This window comes from Nuphar pumila, chromosome 3, assembly GCF_984573655.1.
Source record: "Nuphar pumila chromosome 3, dmNupPumi1.hap1.1, whole genome shotgun sequence".
In the NCBI taxonomy this organism is placed as follows: Eukaryota; Viridiplantae; Streptophyta; class Magnoliopsida; order Nymphaeales; family Nymphaeaceae; genus Nuphar; species Nuphar pumila.
This window is the reverse complement of record NC_143251.1, coordinates 31,310,982-31,333,731: the sequence shown is the minus strand read 5'-3', so window position 1 is coordinate 31,333,731 and position 22,750 is coordinate 31,310,982. Positions and strand designations below refer to the sequence as shown.

Sequence of the window (22,750 nt, the reverse complement as noted above, 5' to 3'; positions counted from 1 at the left end):
CCCCAAGGTTTTGTGGTTCATGCTACGTCCTACATGTGTCTAGTGGGCAATGTTTTAACCCCTAAGGGTCACCTAGAAACGTCTGAGATATTCCCAGGTTGCTTAAGAGGTACACACCTCAACATTGCCCCAGACCATGCCTCCTAGTAGAGTTCCCATCATACACTGGGTGGTCATCCTATAGACAACTTTTACTCAACATTCACATCTTGAATTTAGTGTGTTATACAATCCTCAATGTATATCCACTAATTACTTTTTAACACATGTTGACATGTCTGAACTGTTAAGGATGATAACCCACCATAGATTAATTCACGACCCTTACAATGCCCCTCCCAAGGCATAAGCGTGATATATCCCCAAGGTAATACCAACCTTGAGACTTTGGAACTCTACCCTCAATTTTCACGTAACACATCAATCTCATACATGCAATCATGTCATGCCACAATTATTTCATAACTCAGAAAATATGCATGATCAGGTTTAAGCATCACACTTGAACTTTATAGATTCCTAAGCATGCAAAACAGTGTCTATTCTCAATAACAGAACTAGCATACTTGAAGCATTGGAATCACATTAAAGAATTCCTAAACTAGCTAGCATGTGTTTTAATTAACTAAGGAGGAATTTGCAAATGTTCACTTACCTAGAACGCTTAAATTCCAATTGCAACCCTTGATCTGAAAACAATGAATACCTCGTATCATCAAAATTACCAAAACACCCTTAAACTTAATTGTCAAACTCTGACTCCATTTTGTTCATAAATCCCCTACTAATAGATTCTACCCAAGCAGTAGAATCCATGGATTCAAGAATCACATAGATCTGACTTCGGTCACTTAGCTATGCCTTGTATATTTTGTAGGCATATCAATGGCAAAATGGTCTTTTTGCTCTTTCAATGACCTCTATGCCATCTTTACTCCATGTTACTTTGAGATCCACACTCATAATAACATTTGACCACTTAGGTCATCAACTCAACTATGATTTGGATCATGGATTCAGTATTCTTGATCCAAACCTGCTTGAAAAAGGGTTTGTCTGGATCTAAATCAGGTCGTCTAATCGCATCCCTTTGAGTTTTGGGTCCAAACTGAGATCCAAACCCGAATCCAATTTGTAATGGAAAAATCGAGTCTTTGCTACTTCGATTTTTCCATCGCACTCGATAAATCAACCGCACCCGCATCAGGTTTGTCTCGGTCTAGACTTAGTCGGTCTAACCCATATTGGGTCCACCTTCGGTCTGGGCCGAAACGGTCCACCATTACAAATCCGACTCGGTTTGCTAACTACTTCGGACCTGACTCGGTCTGTTATATATTAATACTGTCTGCTGTCACAACGCACCTATCCACTTCATCATTTTTTCTCTCTCTCTCTCTCTCTGCAACAGTCCCGACAACATCATTGTTGTCGAACTGTTGCAACCTCTGCCGATGGTTCGATGCCTGCGATGATGATGGCAGCGGCTAGACCTCCTGTCTCCTTGCAGCAGGCGGTCCTCCCTTCCCCATTTTCGTCCTCAGTGGTGACAGCAACAGAGGGAAAATCCTTCGATTACCCTCTTTCTTCTATTGAAATGCAGGGACAGGGTCCTCCCTGTCCCTGTTTTGCTGCAACTCGCCGGTTGCCGGCGACCCCGTGTTTAGACAACGAAAAAGAGCAACAACAGAGGGGAATCCCCTCTGTCGTTCTCTTCTATCGCTAGGCAGGGATAGGGTTCTCCCTGTCCGTATTTTTTTTTGCTGCAACTCACCGGCAACAGAGAGGTTGCCGGTGACCCCCCCCTGCATTCAGACAAAGCACGAGAGAGGGAGACTCACCTGACAGCGATCAACGATGTCTGCTCCTGATTCTCCCTACGCGCTCCCTCTCTGCTCCTCTGGTGATCAAATGGGGAGATGAGAGGAGGCCCCCCCCATGGCTTTTATAGCCATGGGGGGTTGCTCGGTTACCCCCTCCCACCTTCTGAATTAAATGGGGGTAGCCCGCTTCCTCTCCCACAATCTGATTCGTGGGAGAGGAAGGGGCGTCGCCCCCTTCTCCTTCAGTAACCCCCCACGATGGGGGGAGCGTTACAGTTTTCCACGTAACTGTATCATGAATTCATTAGGAACTGATTATGGATGGCTTAAATGATATGAAGTTGTTGCTGCATGCTTCTTCTTTTTGTTGAGAAAACAAGTTTGATTTCTTTTTGGGCGCAAGAAAAAAAACACATTTACTGGCGCATCTCCTGGTTGCGCCAGTAAAATATAATTTTATCTTTTTCCGGCGCAATATAAAAGACCGCCAGTAAAAAATATTTTTTTGCGCGATTTGCCCGCTTTTCGTTTTTACTCACTCTCGCGCGCGGTCTCTCTCCCCCCGGCATCCGGCAAGCCGGATTGGCCACCCAATCCGGCCGCTCCCCGTGACATAAATGATCGAAGAACTCATATAAATCCGATCGTTTCAATCCAAGAAATTCCCCTTCTGGGTTTTGTTCTCCATTGAGGAAACTATGGTACCCATCTTTTGATTTCTCGAATTTCTTCCTTTCTTTTGTGTTTTTTGAGGGAGTTTCCTGGGTTTGATCGGGTATATGTTGCAGTTGTTCTTCTCATACTGATGGGCAAAGAGGTGACGGTGGAGCTGAAGAATGACCTCGCCATCAGAGGAACCCTGCACTCCGTGGACCAATATCTCAATATCAAGTTGGAGAACACTAGGCTTATGGATCAGGAGAAGTATCTCCACATGGTAATTATTCCCTTGTTTCCTGCTCCATCCCCCCTCCCCACCCCTTTTTTTTTTACTTCGAATTTTATGGTGTAAATGAAGATTTTTTTGCGTTTAAGTAGGATTTTGGGTTTGGGGTCTGTTTTTCTTTTTTTGAAGAATTGGGGTTTAGTGTTTAGGGTTTTGATTCAGCAGTATTTTGTTTCTTCGTGCTTGAACTTCATAGTTTCTGTAAAGATTTTGCAATCCCAAAGTTGTGCCTTGTCAAAACTTGCATAGTGGTTCTCTGTTCTCAAGGCCTATGAGAACATGGAGCTGGTCGTGATGCTCAAAGAGTTAATTCACAAAAGATCTAATCTATACAGTGATGACTATTTAAACAATGATAAGGTTTGTATATCGTGTTGCATTTTATGTTGCTCCAGGAACTTTATAATGCTGAATTTATCCGTGTTGTGGTTGTGGCTCACTTTTACACCAATAGATATGCTTGGGCATGCATGGTTGAAAAGAAAGATATGAGCACAAATTCAATGCAAAGGGGTCTGATGAAGTGGAAAAGATACGAAAAGAGCTTGAGTATTAAGTGAACTGTGTCCGGCTACTGTATCTGAAGCTTTTATCAGTTTACAGTACTGTTTCAGTCAAACTGTTTTCTGTTGCTGTAATTTGTTCTTGTCCTGGTTTCCTGATGACACTATTGATATAAATTCGTGGCTTACATAATAGTTGAATATTGGGATTAAACATTAAAGAGTATAGTTATTAAAGTATTGGCTTAGTGTTGCCAGATATTTAACCTTGTCACATTACATCCAAAACCCTTAACTCTCCTTTTGCCGGACGGTTTGAATCTTTGATAAACTTGGTTTTGTCATCTGCCCAAGTTACCCACACCATTGGAGTAAGAAGCAAGAATTATGACAGGGTGTTTATGCCTGTGATATTTTGGGATGGTTTTAAGTCCAAGATTGAATTGATTGAAACATTGTTAAGTCCTTTCTGGGCTCCCTTGTAGTTTCTTATTCCTTCTTTAAAGATATTCATGCTTTTTATTCATTTTTGGTCCAAGTCTAGCGTCATATGCACTCATACCAAAGCAACATATGCCATGACAAATTTGTTGTCTGCAAAGCTGAATCTAATTGGAATACACAGGAATGACCTTGCAGTTAGTAGTGAGGAAGCAAGAAGGAAAATGTGCCATGACATTTGTGAACAGTAAAGACCTCCAAGGTCTACAGTAATCAATGAATATAAAGCTCTATGAGAGTCTCGTTTTCTGTGTTATCTTGCTCACTGGGGGGCATTTTTTTAATAGATGTTAAGGTCATTCCACTCAAAATAGTGATATCTCTGAGATCGACTAATCATGTGGAAATATACAAACAATAAAAAATTACAATTTTTACAATTCCTCCATACATATGGACAATTCTTCTATATCTTGTTCATCCTCAACAAGATATTTTCTTTGTACGTCGGTAAAAAAAACATGTTTTTCTGGAGAGATAATATTTCACCAATCGAGTCACAGGTATCTCATACCTAACGATTTTCCACAAAGTGGTGATGAAACATATAACTTGTACAAATCTCAGCCTCTTTCAGATACAAATCTATCTAATTCAGAAAGGAAGAACTTGCATCATTATCTCAGTTTCAATTCAAATATGGGTTTGACTCACACTCCATGTTCTGAGAAATATTTACCATCCGCAAAAAAACAGAATCTTTGTCTAAAGAAATGTGTTGAGAAAGGGCAGATGTATAGAGCCTTTCAATGAGATGGTGCTTTTCAAATCTCTCAAAATGGAATCTGTTCCAAACATATATGCCATGGTTCTCTGAAGTCAGAATCTTATGCACATTCTCTCTTTTCATTTCTTCATGATCTGATGCTATACAACAAAAATACTATTTATGATTGACTTGTTTATTCATTGTTGAAATGAATTGGACCAATTGGTTTACAAAACCATGTTTGGCTAGAAAGTAGTGTTAGCTTTCAGTAACCTTGGTGCTAGTTATAAAGGAAAAATGTGCAGTTGTTCATGGTGCGTTAATTTGATTTCTTTAACTAAAACATTTACACTGGTTCATAATCTAGTTAGATTCTTTTATCAAAGGGTCATGCTAGTATGCATAAGCTGAAAAAAGAGGAAAAAATTAAATTCTTGTTGTGATCTTGCTTTTTCCTCTTCATTTATACCATTGATTGCAAGGAAGTCTCTCTTTGTAATGTTCATCATATTCTTTCTGCAACACGCAATGTTTAATTGCTCATACAGGCAGTTCCTCTATTCCACTTCTACAAGGACGGAGCCTTGTTGGAATCATTTCCAACAAGAGATAAGGAGAATTATAGCTGCAATTTCTAAATATACATCACCATCACATAAGGATGGAGGTTAGAGTATCATTCTTTGCTCAGGACTGAAGCATTTATTCAGCCTTCCAGGGCCTGGATTTGTTAGCCATGGTGTGGCTATTTAAGAGCTTGGGGCATTGAAAGCTGTGTTTAGAGGTTTTTTTTTAAAGTGAGATGTTAAATAAAAGAAAATTCTTTATATGTGAATTTTACTGTTTAAGGCTTCAAGCTTGATAAAAGGTTTTCAAGAGTCTTTAGGAAGCGTTTAGTGTTTACATGTATGTATGTAAAATATCTATGATTATAAATATATATATATATATATATATATATATATATATATATATATATATATATATATATATATATATATATATAGTCTTACTTTTATTTTTCTTGGATCCATCAAATAATGTTCATGATTGTAAATCTGTAGCACTGGTTCATGTAATGTAAATGTCACAGCAGTTGAATCTATATTGACTTTGGGGTTTTAGGAATTGGTTGAAGCCAATCCTGTCACTACTTTTTTTTCTATTTAAATACTTTTTTCTGGCACTATGCATTAGCGCCAGTAAAAGTCTGCCAAGCACCAGTAAATAGTGCTGCTGGTAAAGCCTTTACTGGTGCTTGGCAGACTTTTACTGGCTCTAGCTTCAGTAAAGGTCTCATTTCTTGTAGTGACTGTCAAGTAGTTGATGGAGTTGGGTGTCGGATGGAGATAGCCTGGACCTCTGGATGGGTCACTCATGTGTCGGCCTGTGATAGATTGAAGAAGATATTTCATCCATTAACGTAATGTTTTGTATAAGAATGAATAGGATGTTTCACCTTGTAGATGTATTCAGCATGTTCGATTTAGTGGAAAACTGTTTTTGGATCATGTTTTTAGATGAAAAACATGGTTTTCTAGTAAAAAAATCAGTGCATTTACACTGCCTCTTTCTGCATTGTCAGAAAAACCTTTATACAGGTCAGATCCCAATGATTCAAAACTTGGTTCACACACATTCATGAGCTCATTTAGTCATTTAGACCAAATAAACAAATAAATAATGAAGTTTACTAAGTCATTTGCACATAGAAACGATTGTAGCAAATTTCTAATATATATATATATATATATATATATATATATATATATATAGAGAGAGAGAGAGAGAGAGAGAGAGAGATTTCTATATTTAAATGATTATACATGCTGATGTGGTTGAGATTATTTCAAGAAAAAAAAATACGATCGCCAAGAAAATCTTGACAACAAACTTCGTGACATTGATCCAAAAATCAACACCCTTCTCCAAGTAATTTTATGTTGGAAAGGGCCCCACTAACCACCAGATGTCTCCATGAACCATAACCTTACCTAAATACGGGCATCGGTGCATGCACATATTTATGTAAGTTTCCAAGTTGACTGGCCAGAGTTTTACGCCACCAGGACACGGCCGTAACTACGGTAAGCTAAGTCAAGGTAATTAGGTCTCTGATCTTGAGGGCGGTTTCTCCTTGTCACAAATCAAAAAAAGGTTTTCAAGTTCGCCACTGGTCGAGTCTAAGGAAAGAATTGGTCCAAGAATATTTGACTATTGTTTTGTATAATTGCTCACAAGGGCTTTGTTCATATGAGAGGGAGCGAATTGTGCACGTCACCAAGTTGATGGGACGAGTTTGATCCCCATGGGAGCATCTATCAAAGGTTTTTACCAACCAACGACCTATAAAACGTGCAGTCGATTCGGAGGGGGGGCTGTGTTCCTTGGCCCATGCCAAAAAAAAAAGTGACGGCATAACATGTTTTAAATTATGAATTTTCAATACTTTGTATTGTAAAGTTTTGAATGCATTGTAAGAAGTCATTTTTTTTATATTTTTAAATGCCGTAAAGTCATATATAAAGTTCAATCGATGACGCGCTCAAATATTGGAGAAGGGGAGCTGTCAGTTCGTCATTGGTTCTAGATTTTGGACCCGGCCCCCACTTCCCTCCAAGTAATAATAGAATCTGAATTCGGAACAATATTGTGTCTGAATCTGAATTCCAAAACAAACCCAAAATCTAACATATACCTGAATCTAAATATACGCAAACATACATCAAATTAGCTATTGAAGCTAGTTGGATCTGGACTCGTTTTTAGGTCTTTCCATCCATATCCCAATCTGACTCTGAATCCGCTTTTGCAAAATCTATTTGTCAGGTTCAGTAATTCTTAAATTAGAACCAAATCCGACCCCTTAACATCCCTACCCATGCACACATGCTTATGTACCATCAACTTGCATGGCAAAGAGCACAATACAGAAATATATATATATATATATATATATATATATATATATATATATATATATATATCAAACTAAGAAGATGCACGCACAAGCAAAAAGATGAAGCCATGGGAACCATAGGTTCTATTTGAATGTGTTCCTAGTTATTTTTTACAAACATAAATAAAAATACATTTTATAAAGGAGAACTTTGGCTTTATTTATAATTAAGTGAATGTTTGGATCCGAACTATTTAAAATATAAATGAAAAAAAAAGAGAGAAGCAGTAAGCAGGAGAAGATAAATAGCGGTAGTAAAGGTGGTAGTGGTGGTGGTGCTGGTGGTAATGGTAGTGACAGCGGTGGTGATGGCAGTGTAATAGTGGTGGTGGTGGTGATGACGACGATAGCGATGATGGTGGAATGGAAGAAAATAAACAGTAAAAAGAAAAACAAGCCTTCCCTTGTTTTTTAACAACAAAAAAAAAAAGATCTCTTCATATTTAAAAAAACTTGTTAAAAAAATAAAAATAAAACCACGTAACACAAGCACTTGCTAGTTAAGGTAAATACAAATAGTAAGATCCAAACTGGGGAATAATTAAAACACTATCTGAGCATAAATTTTATGATGACACAAAAAGCAAATTACATGGGACTCGATCCAATCTACTAAGAAGAATACAATGAGAAGGTGGATGCAAATAATTTTTCACGTTCAAGCCAAAAGCTGAAGAATTAAAAAAATACAAATTAAGATTCTTATACAAAATGGCCCTGAGAAAAAAAAACAGATTTTCACAAATACAAAAATTAGAAGAGAACAAGAAGCATAGCATACACAATGACCCACCATCCGCATGGATTACATCACACAGCAAGGCAGCGTCCCAGGATGAGAAAAATGGGAAAAAGTGCAGGAGCAAAGGAAGCATTACAGATGGGATGAACATTCTAGAATACACTCCAATTATCAGAAGTCCGTCTTGGCGTACTATTATCTGATTTGAATGGCCCTGTCGTCCCGAAAAGATCGGTTTCATCAAAAGCTGAGAAACCACGGTTGTGGCCAAAATCACTAGTGCTTCGCATGGAGTCGAACCGAGCAAGGGTGCCATCATGTCTAGGAGAAGCGTTGTCATGAATGCTGAAAGAATCAAACTTCAAGAAAGTGCTGCCAAATTGGTTCTCCTCTGAGGTTGTGTTGAAGCTAGGTGAATTCGAATTAAACAATGGTGTGCCAGGCACAGAATCCCCAAAGAAGAATGAACTCTCTTTCTTCCCAAACAGGCTGCTTGCGCTCAGAGAGCCTGTCCTAATGGGGTTCAAACCCATATCATCCATTCCAAAGAAAGAGTCGTTATGTTTCTCATGCTCAGGATCCTGTATCGACACGAGTATAAACATGAATGAGAGAGAGAGAGAGAGAGAGAGAGAGAGTCTGGCTTGATCTTGGATGATTATGAAACTACAATTTTTCCGTCACAGGCAAAGTCCTAAATAGCCGTATGTGTCTCTTGGCCTTCTCCCTAAGATGATCAGTAATTGAATGATGTTAAGATAAGTCGACCACTTTAAAGTTTTATTTATTCTTAAGGCTGTTTTTGGTATTTTATAAATAATGAGGGACCCTAATATAAATTTACTCTTTTGGCTAATCTCTATTTAAACTAAAGGAGATTAGACCTAATTAAGTTTCTGAGGTCTTTCTCTCTCTCTCTTTCTCGTTTCTGAGTATTCTATTAGTTTTTCTTCTACATGGTATCAAAGCCGTCGACCTTAGGAGTGTGATCTCGAGTTCTGCGCCAAAGCTCGAGTGAAGGGTATTAGATCACGCGAAGAGGCTCAGATTAAAAAGGTGTGTCCGATTTAATTTTTTTTTGAAGAACGAGTGGTACAGATCTGAGGTCTGACAAGAGTCATGACTCAGATCTGTAATCAGATCTAAAAGTCGCGTGGAACTATGGGTCTCTGTCGACCAGATCTGGTGGATATAGGTATGGGTGCTGTGCTGAAGTCGTGAAGTGGGTGACGGTCAGATTTGACAGTCATTTTTTTTTTGGTGAAGATTAAATACAGTCTATTGTCGTGGATCTGCATTTTTTTTAATCTGATCGCATGCTCTGGTTGGTTCAGATCTGATCACAGATCTGAGTGTGGTGAAGATTAAATATATTTTTCAGTCGTGGACCTGCATACTTTTGTTTTGGCATATCTGGTTGTCGTGAAGAAAAATTTATATTAAATAGTAGTTGATCTGCATTTTTTTTTTCAGAGATCTGATCACAGATCTGAGTGTGGTGAAGATTAAATATACTTTTCAGTCGTGGACCTGCATACTTTTGTTTTGGTTCGTTCATATCTGGTTGTCATGAAGAAAAATTTATATTGAATAGTCTTGGATCTGCAATTTTTTTTTTCAGATCAGATCATTTGTTCTGGTTAGTTCAGATCTGATCGCAGATCAGATGTCGTGGTGAAGACTCATCACCGTAGTGGATCTGCATAGTGTGGAGCAGATCTCTACCAGATTTACAAACTGTGATTTTTTTTTACACGTGAACGTTTATTGCAACAACGATATTGGTTGTGACTATTGAGTTAGTGTTATTCATTATGGGTGAAGTTCTGAAATCTGATTACAAGAATGAGGCTATTGGGGAATATAAAGCCTTCGCAAATCCTTTCTCCTATGAGTCTTCTGTGAAATTAAATGAAACAAACTATGCAAGGTGGTCCAGAATGTTTATGATGTCGGTGTCTGGACATCGTAGAAAACATATTCTGTTGGAATTTGAACTGTTGAGACTTAGATGTTTTTAGTAAATAAGTTTTTCTAAACTAGAGGTTATTTGAATCTTATTCTTTAATGAGGGACCTGGGTGTAATTTTGTTCTTTGGACTATCTCTATTTAATATAGAGATTAGCCCTAATTGAATAACAAGTATTCACTCTTTTCTAGTGCAGCCGTCTCTCTCTCTCTCTTCTCTCTTGATTTAGGACTCGGTGCATCTTCAACATGGTATCAGAGCCATAGCCGATCGTGGGAGCGTGATCGAGTGTGATCAAAGCACAGTCGATCGTGGGGGCTTTCGTGATCGTGAGAAAAACTTCGATTCAATGAATATTTTTCCAATCAGGTCGATTAAAATTTTTTTTGTAAGATCTGATGACAGATCTGGTCGTGGATGCTAGTTGTGGGTTTCGTAGCCCCTTGGTGTTGTTTTTCGTGGAAGCACTCAGATCGTGGCTGATCGTGGAAGCACTTAGACCGTGGGTCGTGTGATGCCGCTGGTCTGATTTGAGTCTCTGTGTTGTCGACACAGATTTTTACATAAAAAAAAAAATCTGATCGTTGCAAATTGATTGGATGCTGCGTGCTTCAAAACAAATTATCTTTGAAGTGTGGATGGTGGATAAGTTCAGATCGAGTGAAGATCTGATGCAGAGAAGTAGCGAAATCAAATCAAGTGGGGGTCGGTTCTGTTAAAGGCTGTGAAGAATCAGATACAGCAGAGATCTGATCCATTGTCCTTGGGAGCGTGATCTCGTGCCCTGCTCCAAGTTCGAGTGACTTCAGTTTCTAGCAATCAGAGGCATATTCGTGGTGGATGTGCAGTCGAGGTATGCATCTCTATCATAGTTATGATATGCATCTCTGTAGTGGTGGATGTATAGTCGTAGTAGACAGCCTATTGTAGTCGTGGTATTCAGCCTGTCGAGGTCGTGGATGATGCAGTCGTGAAGGGTGAAGCAGGAGGGAACCTTCTGCACAGGTCGTGTGTGCTGGTGCTGTGCCTGTATTACGTTGAGGCTGCTGCTGATCGAAAAAAAAAAACAGTCGTGAAATTGCACAGGGAATTTTTTTTTCTCATGTTATAGCTGGTTGTGCTCAGATTTTATTTAGCAAGCAGCTGGGTGCTGTGTCGTGATCATTTTGACTCAGTTGATGGTTGAAAACAGCATGTGGAAAAACATTCTGTTCGTGGGAACCTTGTCTTTTGAAGTGAGATTGTGTGTTGGGTGCTGCTACTGTTTGTCGTAGTGGCGGATGTGTGATGGTAACACATTCTAAGTCGTGTTGGATGTGTGATCGTGATTTACAACCTATAGTCATCCTTGATTGAGGTGAAAGTTTTGGTCAAGTTTCTTAAAATTATATTTAAAGTTTGGATCTGAACAGTCGAAGGTTGTGTTTCTCAGATTTCATTGGTGAAGTCAAAATTTGATATAGTCGGATTTGTAGTTGATTGTGGGTATGCGCGTGTGGTTGCTCCTGCATTTTGTGAATCAAGCTCATTAGTTTATATTATGGCTCAAATGGTTAAATCAGATGTAGATTCCTCCAATGATTGTGTAACTCTTAGCAGGGCTGAATATGACGAGCTCATGTCTTTACGATCATCCAATTCGAAGTCTTCTGTTGCGGAGGTTGTGTGCTCGGCAGGTAATGGCCAATCGGCTCAAGGTGGTAGGTGGGTCATTGATTCTGGAGCCTCGGGTCACTTGTGCGGAAACTCGAGTAACTTTTTGAGTTTAAAACCTGTGACAGGTCAAAAAGGGGTACGTCTTGCTGATGGTAGTTCTTCCCCAATTGTAGGGCAGGGAAACATGTCTATTACCCCTACTCTTCAATTGTCGCATGTTCTTCATGCCCCTTCGTTTCCACAGAATTTATTATCCGTCAGTCGAATGACAAAAGACTTGAATTGTAGAGTGATTTTTGATCCTATGGGATGCACCTTTCAGGACTTGCTGACGGGAAGAAGGATTGGTGGTGGCTATGAGGAAGGTGGTCTGTATTACCTACACCAACCAGAGGTTTCTGCCTATTATGATGTTACATCGTCCTCAAGTCCTCTATTGTGGCATCATCGTTTGGGTCACCTTCCAGTGACAAAACTTCGTCGTGTCATTCCTCATATACCTCCCTCAGTTTCTTTTCAGTGTGAAACATGTCAATTGGGAAAACATTGTCGAAGCTCTTTTCCCTCCAGTCAGAGTCCATCAAGTCAAGGATTGTTTGATCTTCTTCATGTAGATGTGTGGGGTCCAAGTAGGATTCCGAATAGGTCTCAGTGTCGTTATTATCTAGTTATTGTTGATGACTTCTCGAGACTATCATGGGTGTTCCTGTTAAAAGATCGGTCTCAAGGTTCTGTCATTCTTAAATCTTTAACTGCAGAGATAAAAACTCAATTTGACATATGTGTTAAAATTGTTCGCACTGATAATGCTCTTGAGTTCAAATCCAAAGACTTACTTCAATTCTACTCTGTTAATGGGATTCAACCTTAATTTACATGTCCCCATACCTCCCAGCAAAATGGGGTGGCTGAGAGGAAACATAGACAAATCCTTAATGTTGCTCGGTGCCTTATGATTCAATCCAATATGCTTGCTACATACTGGGGCGATGCGGTTTTGACAGCCGGGTTTCTTATAAATCGCATGCCATCAATGTTAAAATGTAAACTGCAATATATATATATATTATTTAATATTATTATATTTTCTTTTATTATTTTCTTTTTCTATTTTTTTATTTTCTTTTTTAGCATCTAGTTCAATAGAAACTAGATATTTTGATCCAGTCAAGTTCCTGTTGGAACTTGACTGTGCAAGTAGCTGTTGGACTGTAGTCCAACAGCTATAATAAATGCTGTTGGACTATAGTCCAACAGCTATAATAATAAATGTTGTTGGACTGTAGTCCAACAGCTATATTAAGAGACGTTGGAATCCAACGTCTCTTTTTGGAGAGCTCAAAATGAGCTCTCCTCTCTCTCCCATTGTTTTGTATATATAGGGGTGAACCCCTTCAATGTATATAACCATGCTTCTTAAGCATTTTGTTCATGAATAAAGTATTATTTATTTTTCAAGTGTTCTTCCCTTTATACCCTTTCAAGGGTCATGCTTGTAGTGTCTCCAATAGACACTTGTTTGTGAGTTATTTGTGCATTTGTTGAAGACCACCATTTCATTACATGGTATCAAAGCTATGAAATCTTTAGATCTTGAAGTGCTTCCGCCTCGATTTCCGTGCCACATTTACAAAAGGTGTTTCATCACCTTGTTCTTGGCTCAAGAAGATTTGTTTGAAGAAAGGCGAACTTGTGCTACAAAAAAATTTGGTTTTGTATCCTCTCTTATTCCTTTGTCTACTCTTTTTCTTTTCTTTTTATTTTTCTCTCTCTCCTCCTATTTATTCCTCTCTTACCCTTGTAAAAGATGGATGACAATGATAAGATCACCATCATTCCTATGAAGCTAAATGATACTAACTATGTAATGTGGGCTTCGATTATGAAGCACCACATTTGGGGAAAAGGTTTATGGGGTATAGTGGATGGTTCCGATTTGGAACCTAAACTATCTCTTACCAAGAAAGAGGGTGATAAAGAGGTTCCTCTAACGGAAGAAGAGAAGAGTAAGGCGTTAGCCACTTATGAAAAGAAATGGAAAGAATGGAGGATAGGGCATGCAAAAATTATGTCATGGCTGATCAATAGCATAGACATTAAAAAATGCTCTAGTCTAGCTAAGTTTGAGCATGCCGATAGGGCTTGGGAATACCTCAAAAACATGTATTCCCTTAAAGATATTGCACATGTATGCAATTTACAAGATAAAGTTCGGACAATGACTCAAAAAGATAAAACTATTCGAGAATATTATAATGAGTTGTCCGAACTTTGGGAAGAGTTGGCTCTTCTTGAGCCCAAATGGCATTGTGCCGAAGACATCGAGCTTCGCCAAAAGCAACTCGATATGGAACATTTCTATCAATTTGTGAATGGTCTAAGGCCAGAGTTTGAATCCACCAAATCGGCCCTTTTACATCGTGGAAAAATTCCTTCTATTGTTGATACTATAGAAGAGCTCACTATGGAGGAAAATAGACTTAGAAAAAGTACTCCAAAAGTTGATGATGACTCCGTTTTAGTTGTATCTAGACCGGGGAATCATACTCGTACTTACAAGCTGCCTCATTTTGGAAGGCAAAACGGCGACTTTGATAAAAGAAAAGTTATTTGTCATCATTGTCATGAACCGGGGCACTATAGGCCTCAATGTCCAAAGTTAAAAAGAAGAGAAGAAAAAAGAGTTGCATCTGTTGAATCTGAGTCAAAAGATCAAGATGCACCTGTGTCTATGGCTCAACTGATGGAAATCCTTCAACCTCTTCTCAAAGGGGTATCCTCCTCAACCGAAGCCTCAACTGGAGCGGCAGTTGCATCTTTCTCCGGTCCAGGTAACTTTCCTTGGCTTTTAGATTCTGGTGCTTCTTTTCATATGACCCCAAATGTTAATAGTCTATCCGAATGTCTTAAAAATGACTCAAGTGTGTCAAAGGTTTTTACAGCCGATGGCACATCTCTCGAAGTAAAAGGAATAGGATGTTTTGAAAATCTTCAAAAATCCAAAAGATTTTTTATCCCAGAAGTTAGATATATCCCTAAACTTAATTTGAATCTCTTATCTGTCTCGCAAATATCTGATTATGGATGTAATATCTCCTTCTCTTCTCATGGTTGTTGGGTACATGATCGCCAGTCAGGGAAGCTGATTGGGGAAGGCCATAGAGAAGGAGGACTTTATTACATGGACTTTTTGGAATTACCCAAGAATGCATTTTGTTATAATATTCAGAAATTAGAATTGGATTTATGGCACAAAAGGCTTGGCCATCCTCATATGTCTAAAATTCAATATTTTCCAAGTTTGAAAAAATTTTGTAATTCTGAAATTTTTTCTTGTAAAGACTGCATTCTTGGCAAAATGAAAAGGTTACCATTTCTTAGTAGAACTTTTGTTTCCTCACGACCACTTGAGTTAATACATTCGGATGTTTGGGGCCCCGCACCAGTTATTTCCAAAGGTGGTTATACATATTATGTCATTTTTGTTGATGACTTTTCTAGACATACTTGGATTTATTTTCTTAAACATAAATCTGATGTCTTTGCTAACTTCCAAATATTTCATAAAATGGTTAAAAATAAGTTTCAAAATGATATTTCTGTTTTTCGCACTGATTCAGGGGGAGAATTTATGTCCAACGAATTCAAAGACTATCTCAATTTACATGGTATTACACATCAAAGATCATGTCCACACACTCCACAACAGAATGGCCTAGCCGAACGCAAACATCGGCACATTATGGAAACTACTAGGACATTGCTAATTGCAAATCAAGTTCCAAAAAGTTTTTGGGCTGAAGCGGTCCTAACTGCCACCTACCTCATTAATAGGATGCCATCTTCCTCGTTAAAGAATACAACTCCAATAGAAAAGCTTGTTAATTTAACTCCAGATTATTCTAGATTAAGAGTCTTTGGATGCAAATGTTTTGTTTTCACCAACAGAAATGATAAACTCTCTCCTCGTGCAATCCCATGTGCCTTTTTAGAATATGCTGATAATCAAAAAGGCTACAGGTGTTTCGATTTTCAAAATGACAAATTATATGTGTCAAGAAATGTATCTTTTTTGGAAAAAGAAAGCTTCTTTGAATTTGAAAAATCCAAGGATGTCACTGAATACTCGTTTTTAATTGATCTAACTTCAAAATCCAATGAATGTGATGTTGGATATGACCTTGACAATGATCAAAGTCCTATTGTTGTTGAAAATGATGATAATGAAGAGCAAATCCATAGGGATGTTAGTCTACAATATTCAAGACGTAGAGAGCAAAATCTTCCATGTGTATTACAAAAATACTCGGAAGTCCCACCTAGAAGAACATCTAGAATCTCTAAACGTCCAGAAAAATTTGTGTCTTATGAATCTTTTTCACCCACGTATAGGGCCGCCATTACATTAATACAATCATATGTTGAACCATCATCCTATTCTCAAGCAAAAAATCATATAGAATGGATAGAAGCCATGAAAATAGAATTGGATGCACTAGAAAAGGCCAATACTTGGACGATACAAGATATTCCTCCGGGTAAGAAACCTATAGGTTGTAGGTGGGTATACAAAGTCAAAACCAAAAGTGATGGGATCCTGGAAAGATATAAGGCCCGTTTAGTAGCAAAAGGATATGCCCAAGAGTATGGCATCGATTATGAAGAAACATTTGCTCCTGTGGCCCGTATGACCACTGTTAGAACTTTAATAGCCTTGGCCTCCATTAGAACATGGCCTATCTTTCAATTAGATGTCAAAAATGCTTTCCTGAATGGGAATCTCGTTGAAGAAGTATACATGGAAGCCCCACCTGGTATTAGTATCCCTAAGGGTAAAGCTCTTCGTCTAGAAAAAGCTCTTTATGGTCTTAAACAGGCTCCAAAAGCCTGGTATGACCGATTTAGTCATGTTATGCTTGATATTGGTTTTCAACCTTGTTTAACTGACACTGCTTTGTTTGTTAAGAAATCTGATGCATGCATCATTATTCTTCTTCTCTATGTGGACGATATGATCATCACCGGAGGCGACAAACAGGGAGTTGCAAATATCAAATCTCTTCTTAAAACTCACTTTGAAATGACTGACTTAGGTTTATTAAGATATTTTTTAGGCATTGAAGTTGCTTATTCCCCTCGGGGGTATTTGATATCTCAATCTAAATTTGCTCTTGATATCGTTTCCAGGTCTGGAATTACAGATGATAAGAAAGTAGACACTCCAGAAGTTGTCAATGTTAAAATGAAAATTGATGATGGAGAACTTCTTGATGATCCTACTCCTTATAGACAACTTGTTGGAGCTCTTTCTTATCTTTCCATTACTAGGCCAGATATAACTCATGCGGTTCATACAGTTAGTCAGTTTCAGCATGCTCCCACCTCCGTGCACATGGGAGCGATTTTGCGTATTATTAGATACTTAAAATCCTCTCTTTCACGAGGACTCTTCTTGTCTGCTTCATCTTCATTAAATTTAATTGCATATACTGATGCTGACTGGGGAGGTGATCCCAATAATAGACACTCAACTACTGGTTTTTGTGTGTTCCTAGGTGAAACCTTAATTTCGTGGAGGTGCAAGAAGCAGCAGAAAGTCTCTCTTTCCTCCACCGAAGCTGAATACAGAGCCATGGCAACCACCACTATGGAGGTTGTTTGGCTCAGACGATTGCTAGCAGATATGGGAGCTAAAGCAACGCAAGCTTCAAAGATGTGCTGTGACAACAAAAGTGCGATCTACATTGCAAGCAACCGGACATTCCATGAGCGCACTAAACACATTGAGATGGACTGTCACTATGTCAGAGAGGAATACTTACATGGAACCATTGATCTGCCATATGTTACATCAGAATATCAATTAGCAGACTTCTTCACTAAGCCTCTCGCTGCTCCCAGATTTCACTTCCTCTTAGACAAACTTTCGCTCATTGTACCGTAAGTTTGAAGGGGAGTGTTAAAATGTAAACTGCAATATATATATATATATATATATATTATTTAATATTATTATATTTTCTTTTATTATTTTCTTTTTCTATTTTTTTATTTTCTTTTTTAGCATCTAGTTCAATAGAAACTAGATATTTTGATCCAGTCAAGTTCCTGTTGGAACTTGACTGTGCAAGTAGCTGTTGGACTGTAGTCCAACAGCTATAATAAATGTTGTTGGACTATAGTCCAACAGCTATAATAATAAATGTTGTTGGACTGTAGTCCAACAGCTATATTAAGAGACGTTGGAATCCAACGTCTCTTTTTGGAGAGCTCAAAATGAGCTCTCCTTTCTCTCCCATTGTTTTGTATATATAGGGGTGAACCCCTTCAATGTATATAACCATGCTTCTTAAGCATTTTGTTCATGAATAAAGTATTATTTATTTTTCAAGTGTTCTTCCCTTTATACCCTTTCAAGGGTCATGCTTGTAGTGTCTCCAATAGACACTTGTTTGTGAGTTATTTGTGCATTTGTTGAAGACCACCATTTCATTACAATCAAGTTCCGTAGAAGACCAGATCCCAATTCAAATTCTCCATCCAGAGGCTCCTCTCTTTCCTATCCCCCCTAAAGTTTTTGGATGTGTGTGTTTTGTGCATAAACTGGGTCCTGATCGAGATAAACTTGCTACGCAGTCTATTAAATGTGTTTTCCTTGGGTATCCTAAGAACCAAAAAGGATATCGTTGCTATGATCCTATATCTCATAAAGAGTATGTCAGTGCGGCCGTTACCTTCTTTGAGTCTATTCCTTATTTTTCGAGTACTACTCCAAGGTTACAAGAAAGTCAGGGTGATGTTTTTCCTCTGCCAATTCCCCCTTTTCCTTTAGAGTCATTCACTCCAAAGCCTGTGGATCCATCCTCTGGGGAGACTCGATACAGAAACCCTCCTATAGTGTATACTCACAGGTTACCACCTACCTCCATGCCCCCAGTATCTCCTTCTCCTGAGGCAAGTATCTCTGAGCATCCTGAAGTTTCTGTTATTGATGAAGATCTTCCTATTGCTCTGCGAAAAGGGAAAAGACAGTGCACCCTTCATCCCATTTCTCAGTTTGTTTCTGAAGTTAATCTTGGGGCTTCTATGAAGAATTTTATCTCGGCTTTGTCTGCCTCCTCTGTTCCGCTTCATCACAGTCATGCTCTATTCGACTCCAAATGGAGGCAGGCTATGCAGGATGAGATGGATGCCCTATGCTCTAGGGGCACTTGGGATTTTGTTGATCCTCCAACTGATGCAGATATTGTTGGCTGCAAATGGGTATATACCATTAAATATAACTCGGATGGGTCAATTGAACGATACAAAGCCCGGTTGGTTGCAAAAGGGTATACTCAGACTTATGGTGTTGACTTTTTTGAAACTTTCTCCCCAGTTGCTCGTCTTGGCACTATTCGTCTTGTTATGTCTGTTGCTGTGCACCATGGATGGCCCTTGTTTCAGTTGGATGTCAAGAATGCCTTTTTGTATGGGGATTTGCATGAAACTGTCTACATGCAACAACCCCCAGGCTTCGAGGTTCAGGGGGAGTGTAAGAAGGTGTGCAAGTTGAAGAAGACTATTTATGGCCTAAAGCAGAGTCCAAGGGCATGGTTTCACAAATTATTTGAGGTAATGTCGAGTTTTGGCTTTGTCAGGTCAGCTTCAGATCACTCCTTGTTTATCAAGAAAACCAGTACGGGAATTGTTTTTATGGTGGTATATGTCGATGACATCATATTAACAGGGAGTTGTGCCCAAGATATTTCTGCCACAAAAGATCATCTTCAAAAACACTTTGTTACTAAAGATCTTGGTCACCTTCGATATTTTCTGGGTATCGAAGTTGCAAGAAACAAAGAGGGCTTAGTATTGTCTCAAAGAAAGTATGTGTTGGACTTATTAAAAGAGACTGGAATGCTAGGAGCCAAGCCAGCTAATATTCCAATGGATCCCAAAACTCACATGTTCGATGAGAAGTCTGAGTATGTGGACAGTGCCAGTTTTAGATCCTTGGTGGGTAAGTTGCTATATGTGACTGTTACTAGACTTGACATTTCATTAGCTGTGAGTAAAATCAGTCAGTTCATGGACAAACCTACAAAAGTTCACTGGGATGCAGCTATGATGGTTCTCCGGTACTTAAAGGCATCTCCTGGTAAAGGTCTGTTGTTTAAACGAAATCCATATTTGGACGTTGTTGCTTACACTGACGCAGATTATGCAGGATCTGTTGAAGATAGGAAGTCAACATCTGGATTTTGTGTGTTTGTGGGAGGAAATCTTGTTACCTGGAGGAGTAAGAAACAAACTGTTGTAGCCAGGTCAAGTACTGAATCTGAATACCGAGCAATGGCCCAGACTGCAGCTGAGATTATGTGGGTAAAATCAATCTTGACTGAGCTTCAGGAGAAAGTATCCCTACCTATGTTGATGATGTGTGACAATAGGGCTGCTACATATATTGCCAACAACCCAGTGTTTCATGAAAGGACTAAACATATTGAAGTTGACTGTCACTATGTTCGCGACTTGGTTCAGGCTGGGTATATCTGCACCGATCATGTATCTTCCGAAGATCAAGTAGCTAATGTTTTTACCAAAGCCCTGGCGAAACCAAATTTCTCAAAGTGTTGTGACAAGCTGAGCATGATTGATATCTATGCTCCAGCTTGAGGGGGAGTGTTGAGACTTAAATCTTTTTAGTAAATAAGTTTTTCTAAACTAGAGGTTATTTGAATCTTATTCTTTAACGAGGGACCTGGGTGTAATTTTGTTCTTTGGACTATCTCTATTTAATATAGAGATTAGCCCTAATTGAATAACAAGTATTCACTCTTTTCTAGTGCAGCCGTCTCTCTCTCTCTCTCTCTCTCTCTCTTCTCTCTTGATTTAGGACTCGGTGCATCTTCAACATGAACCAAATGATAAAACAGGAAAATACATTACTTGGGAAGAAGATAATGACATTGTTATGTCATTGATCATGAATAGCATTGAACCTCATATTGCAGATGGCCTAATTTATTACAATACGGCTAAACAGATGCGGGACAATCTTCGAGATACATACTCTCAAGAGACTAATGTAAGTTGTATTCTCCAAGTTGAACAGGAAATATATAATTTGCAACAAGGTGATCAGACATTGGCAGTACTATGCCTCCGTTAAAGCTTCTTTTGAAAGACTTAATGCTTATAGACCATTGTATTGTTCAAAACAAAAGGATCATCAAGAACAGACTATGGTTGCTCGGTTCCTCACATGTCTATCTTCAGAGTTCTCAGTTGCTAAAGTCCAAATGTTGACCGGGTCTGATGTTCCTACTCTTGTTGATGCATACAATCGTTTGAGTAGACTTGCCATCTCTCTTCCACAATCTCAACCTGCATCTCAGTCATCTGCTTTAGTTGTTTCATCTAGTTATGGACGAAGAAATACTCTGAATGTTAGAATAAGAGGTATGAGAGGTAGAGATAAACTCCAATGTACCTTTTGCAGAAAATCAGGACATTTAGAAGATCATTGCTAGGATAAACATGGACGGCCTGCTTCTTCTCCATTGAAGCCTAATGTTACAAAACTAGAGGTAGCGAATGACACCAATTCTCCCAGTAATTGTATTACTCTTAGTCGTGCAGAATATGATGAATTGGTCGCTCATCGTCCTTCAAGTTCCTCTTCTCCTGTAGCTGGTGTGGCCTACTCAACAGGAGACCATCTTTCTCCCCATGATAGTAAGTGGATTATTGACTCTGGTGCATCTAGGCATCTATGAAGAAACTCTAAAAAAATTTCAGATCTAAAGGCTATTACTGCACATCGGGTGTCTCATTAGCTGATGAAAGTTCCTCCCCGGTTATTGGTCAGGGAAATGTTTCTATATCCTCTTCTTTGCAGTTGAACAATGTCCTTCATGCTCCTTCATTTCCTCAAAGTTTACTCTCAATTAGTTGCCTTACAAAAGAGCTAAATTATAGAGTGATATTTAATCATGTGTGTTGTCATTTTCAGAATTTGTTGACGGGGAAGAAGATTGGTGGAGGCTATGAAGAAAATGGAGTCTACTATCTACAACACCTTGTGGGAAATATTTATGCTGCATTCGATTATTCCTCGACTCTTGTTCAGTGGCATCGCCGTCTCGGACATCCTTCATTGCCGAAGCTTTGTCGTGTCATTCCTCAAATTCCATCTACTACATCATTCTAGTGTGAAGCATGTCAGTTGGGCAAGCATCATAAGAGTTCGTTTTCTTCTAGTCAGAATCAGTCCAGTCATAAAGTCTTTGCACTTCTTCGTGCGGATGTACGGGGGTCCTAGTAAGATTCCTACCAGGACCCAATGTCGTTATTATCTTGTTATTATCGATGGTTTTTCTAAGCTGTCTTGGGTGTTCTTAATAAAAGAAAGATCTGAAGTTCCTAGTATCCTCAAATCATTGGTTATTGAAATAAAAACTCAGTTTGAATCTGTTGTCAAGATTATCCGCACTGATAATGCCCTTGAGTTTAAAACCAAAGCACTGCTGCAATTTTATCGAGACCATGGCATTCAACCTCAAACCACTTGTGCCTATACTTCCCAACAAAATGGGGGTGGCTGAGCGAAAACACAAGCATCTCCTTGATGTAGCCCGCACCCTTATGATTCAATCAAATATTCTTGCTTCATATTGGGGTGATGCGGTTACCACAACTTGCTATTTGATCAACCGCATGCCTTCATCATCCGTGGACGACCAAATTCCTTTGCAAATCCTGTATCCTAATGTACCTCTCTTCTCTCTTCCGCCCAAGGTATTTGGGTGCATTTGTTTTGTGCAGAGACTCGGTCCTGACCGTGATAAATTAGCAACTCAAGCCACTAAGTGTATGTTTATAGGCTATCCCAAAAATCAAAAGGAGTATCGATGTTATGATCCGATTTCTCGTCGAGAGTATGTCAATGCGAATGTA

General features: G+C 38.8%; 1 protein-coding gene across 1 annotated transcript in view; it reads right to left on the bottom strand.

Moving 5' to 3' along the window:
• Positions 1–8,015: 8,015 nt before the first annotated feature.
• Positions 8,016–22,750, bottom strand: part of LOC149842492 (uncharacterized) — a 54,941-nt gene continuing 40,206 nt past the window's right edge. The window contains exon 13 of the mRNA XM_089999223.1: positions 8,016–8,764. Within this exon, the coding sequence (XP_089855349.1) occupies positions 8,336–8,764 (429 nt within the window). The 3' untranslated portion in view covers positions 8,016–8,335. The remainder of the gene's footprint in view (positions 8,765–22,750) is intronic.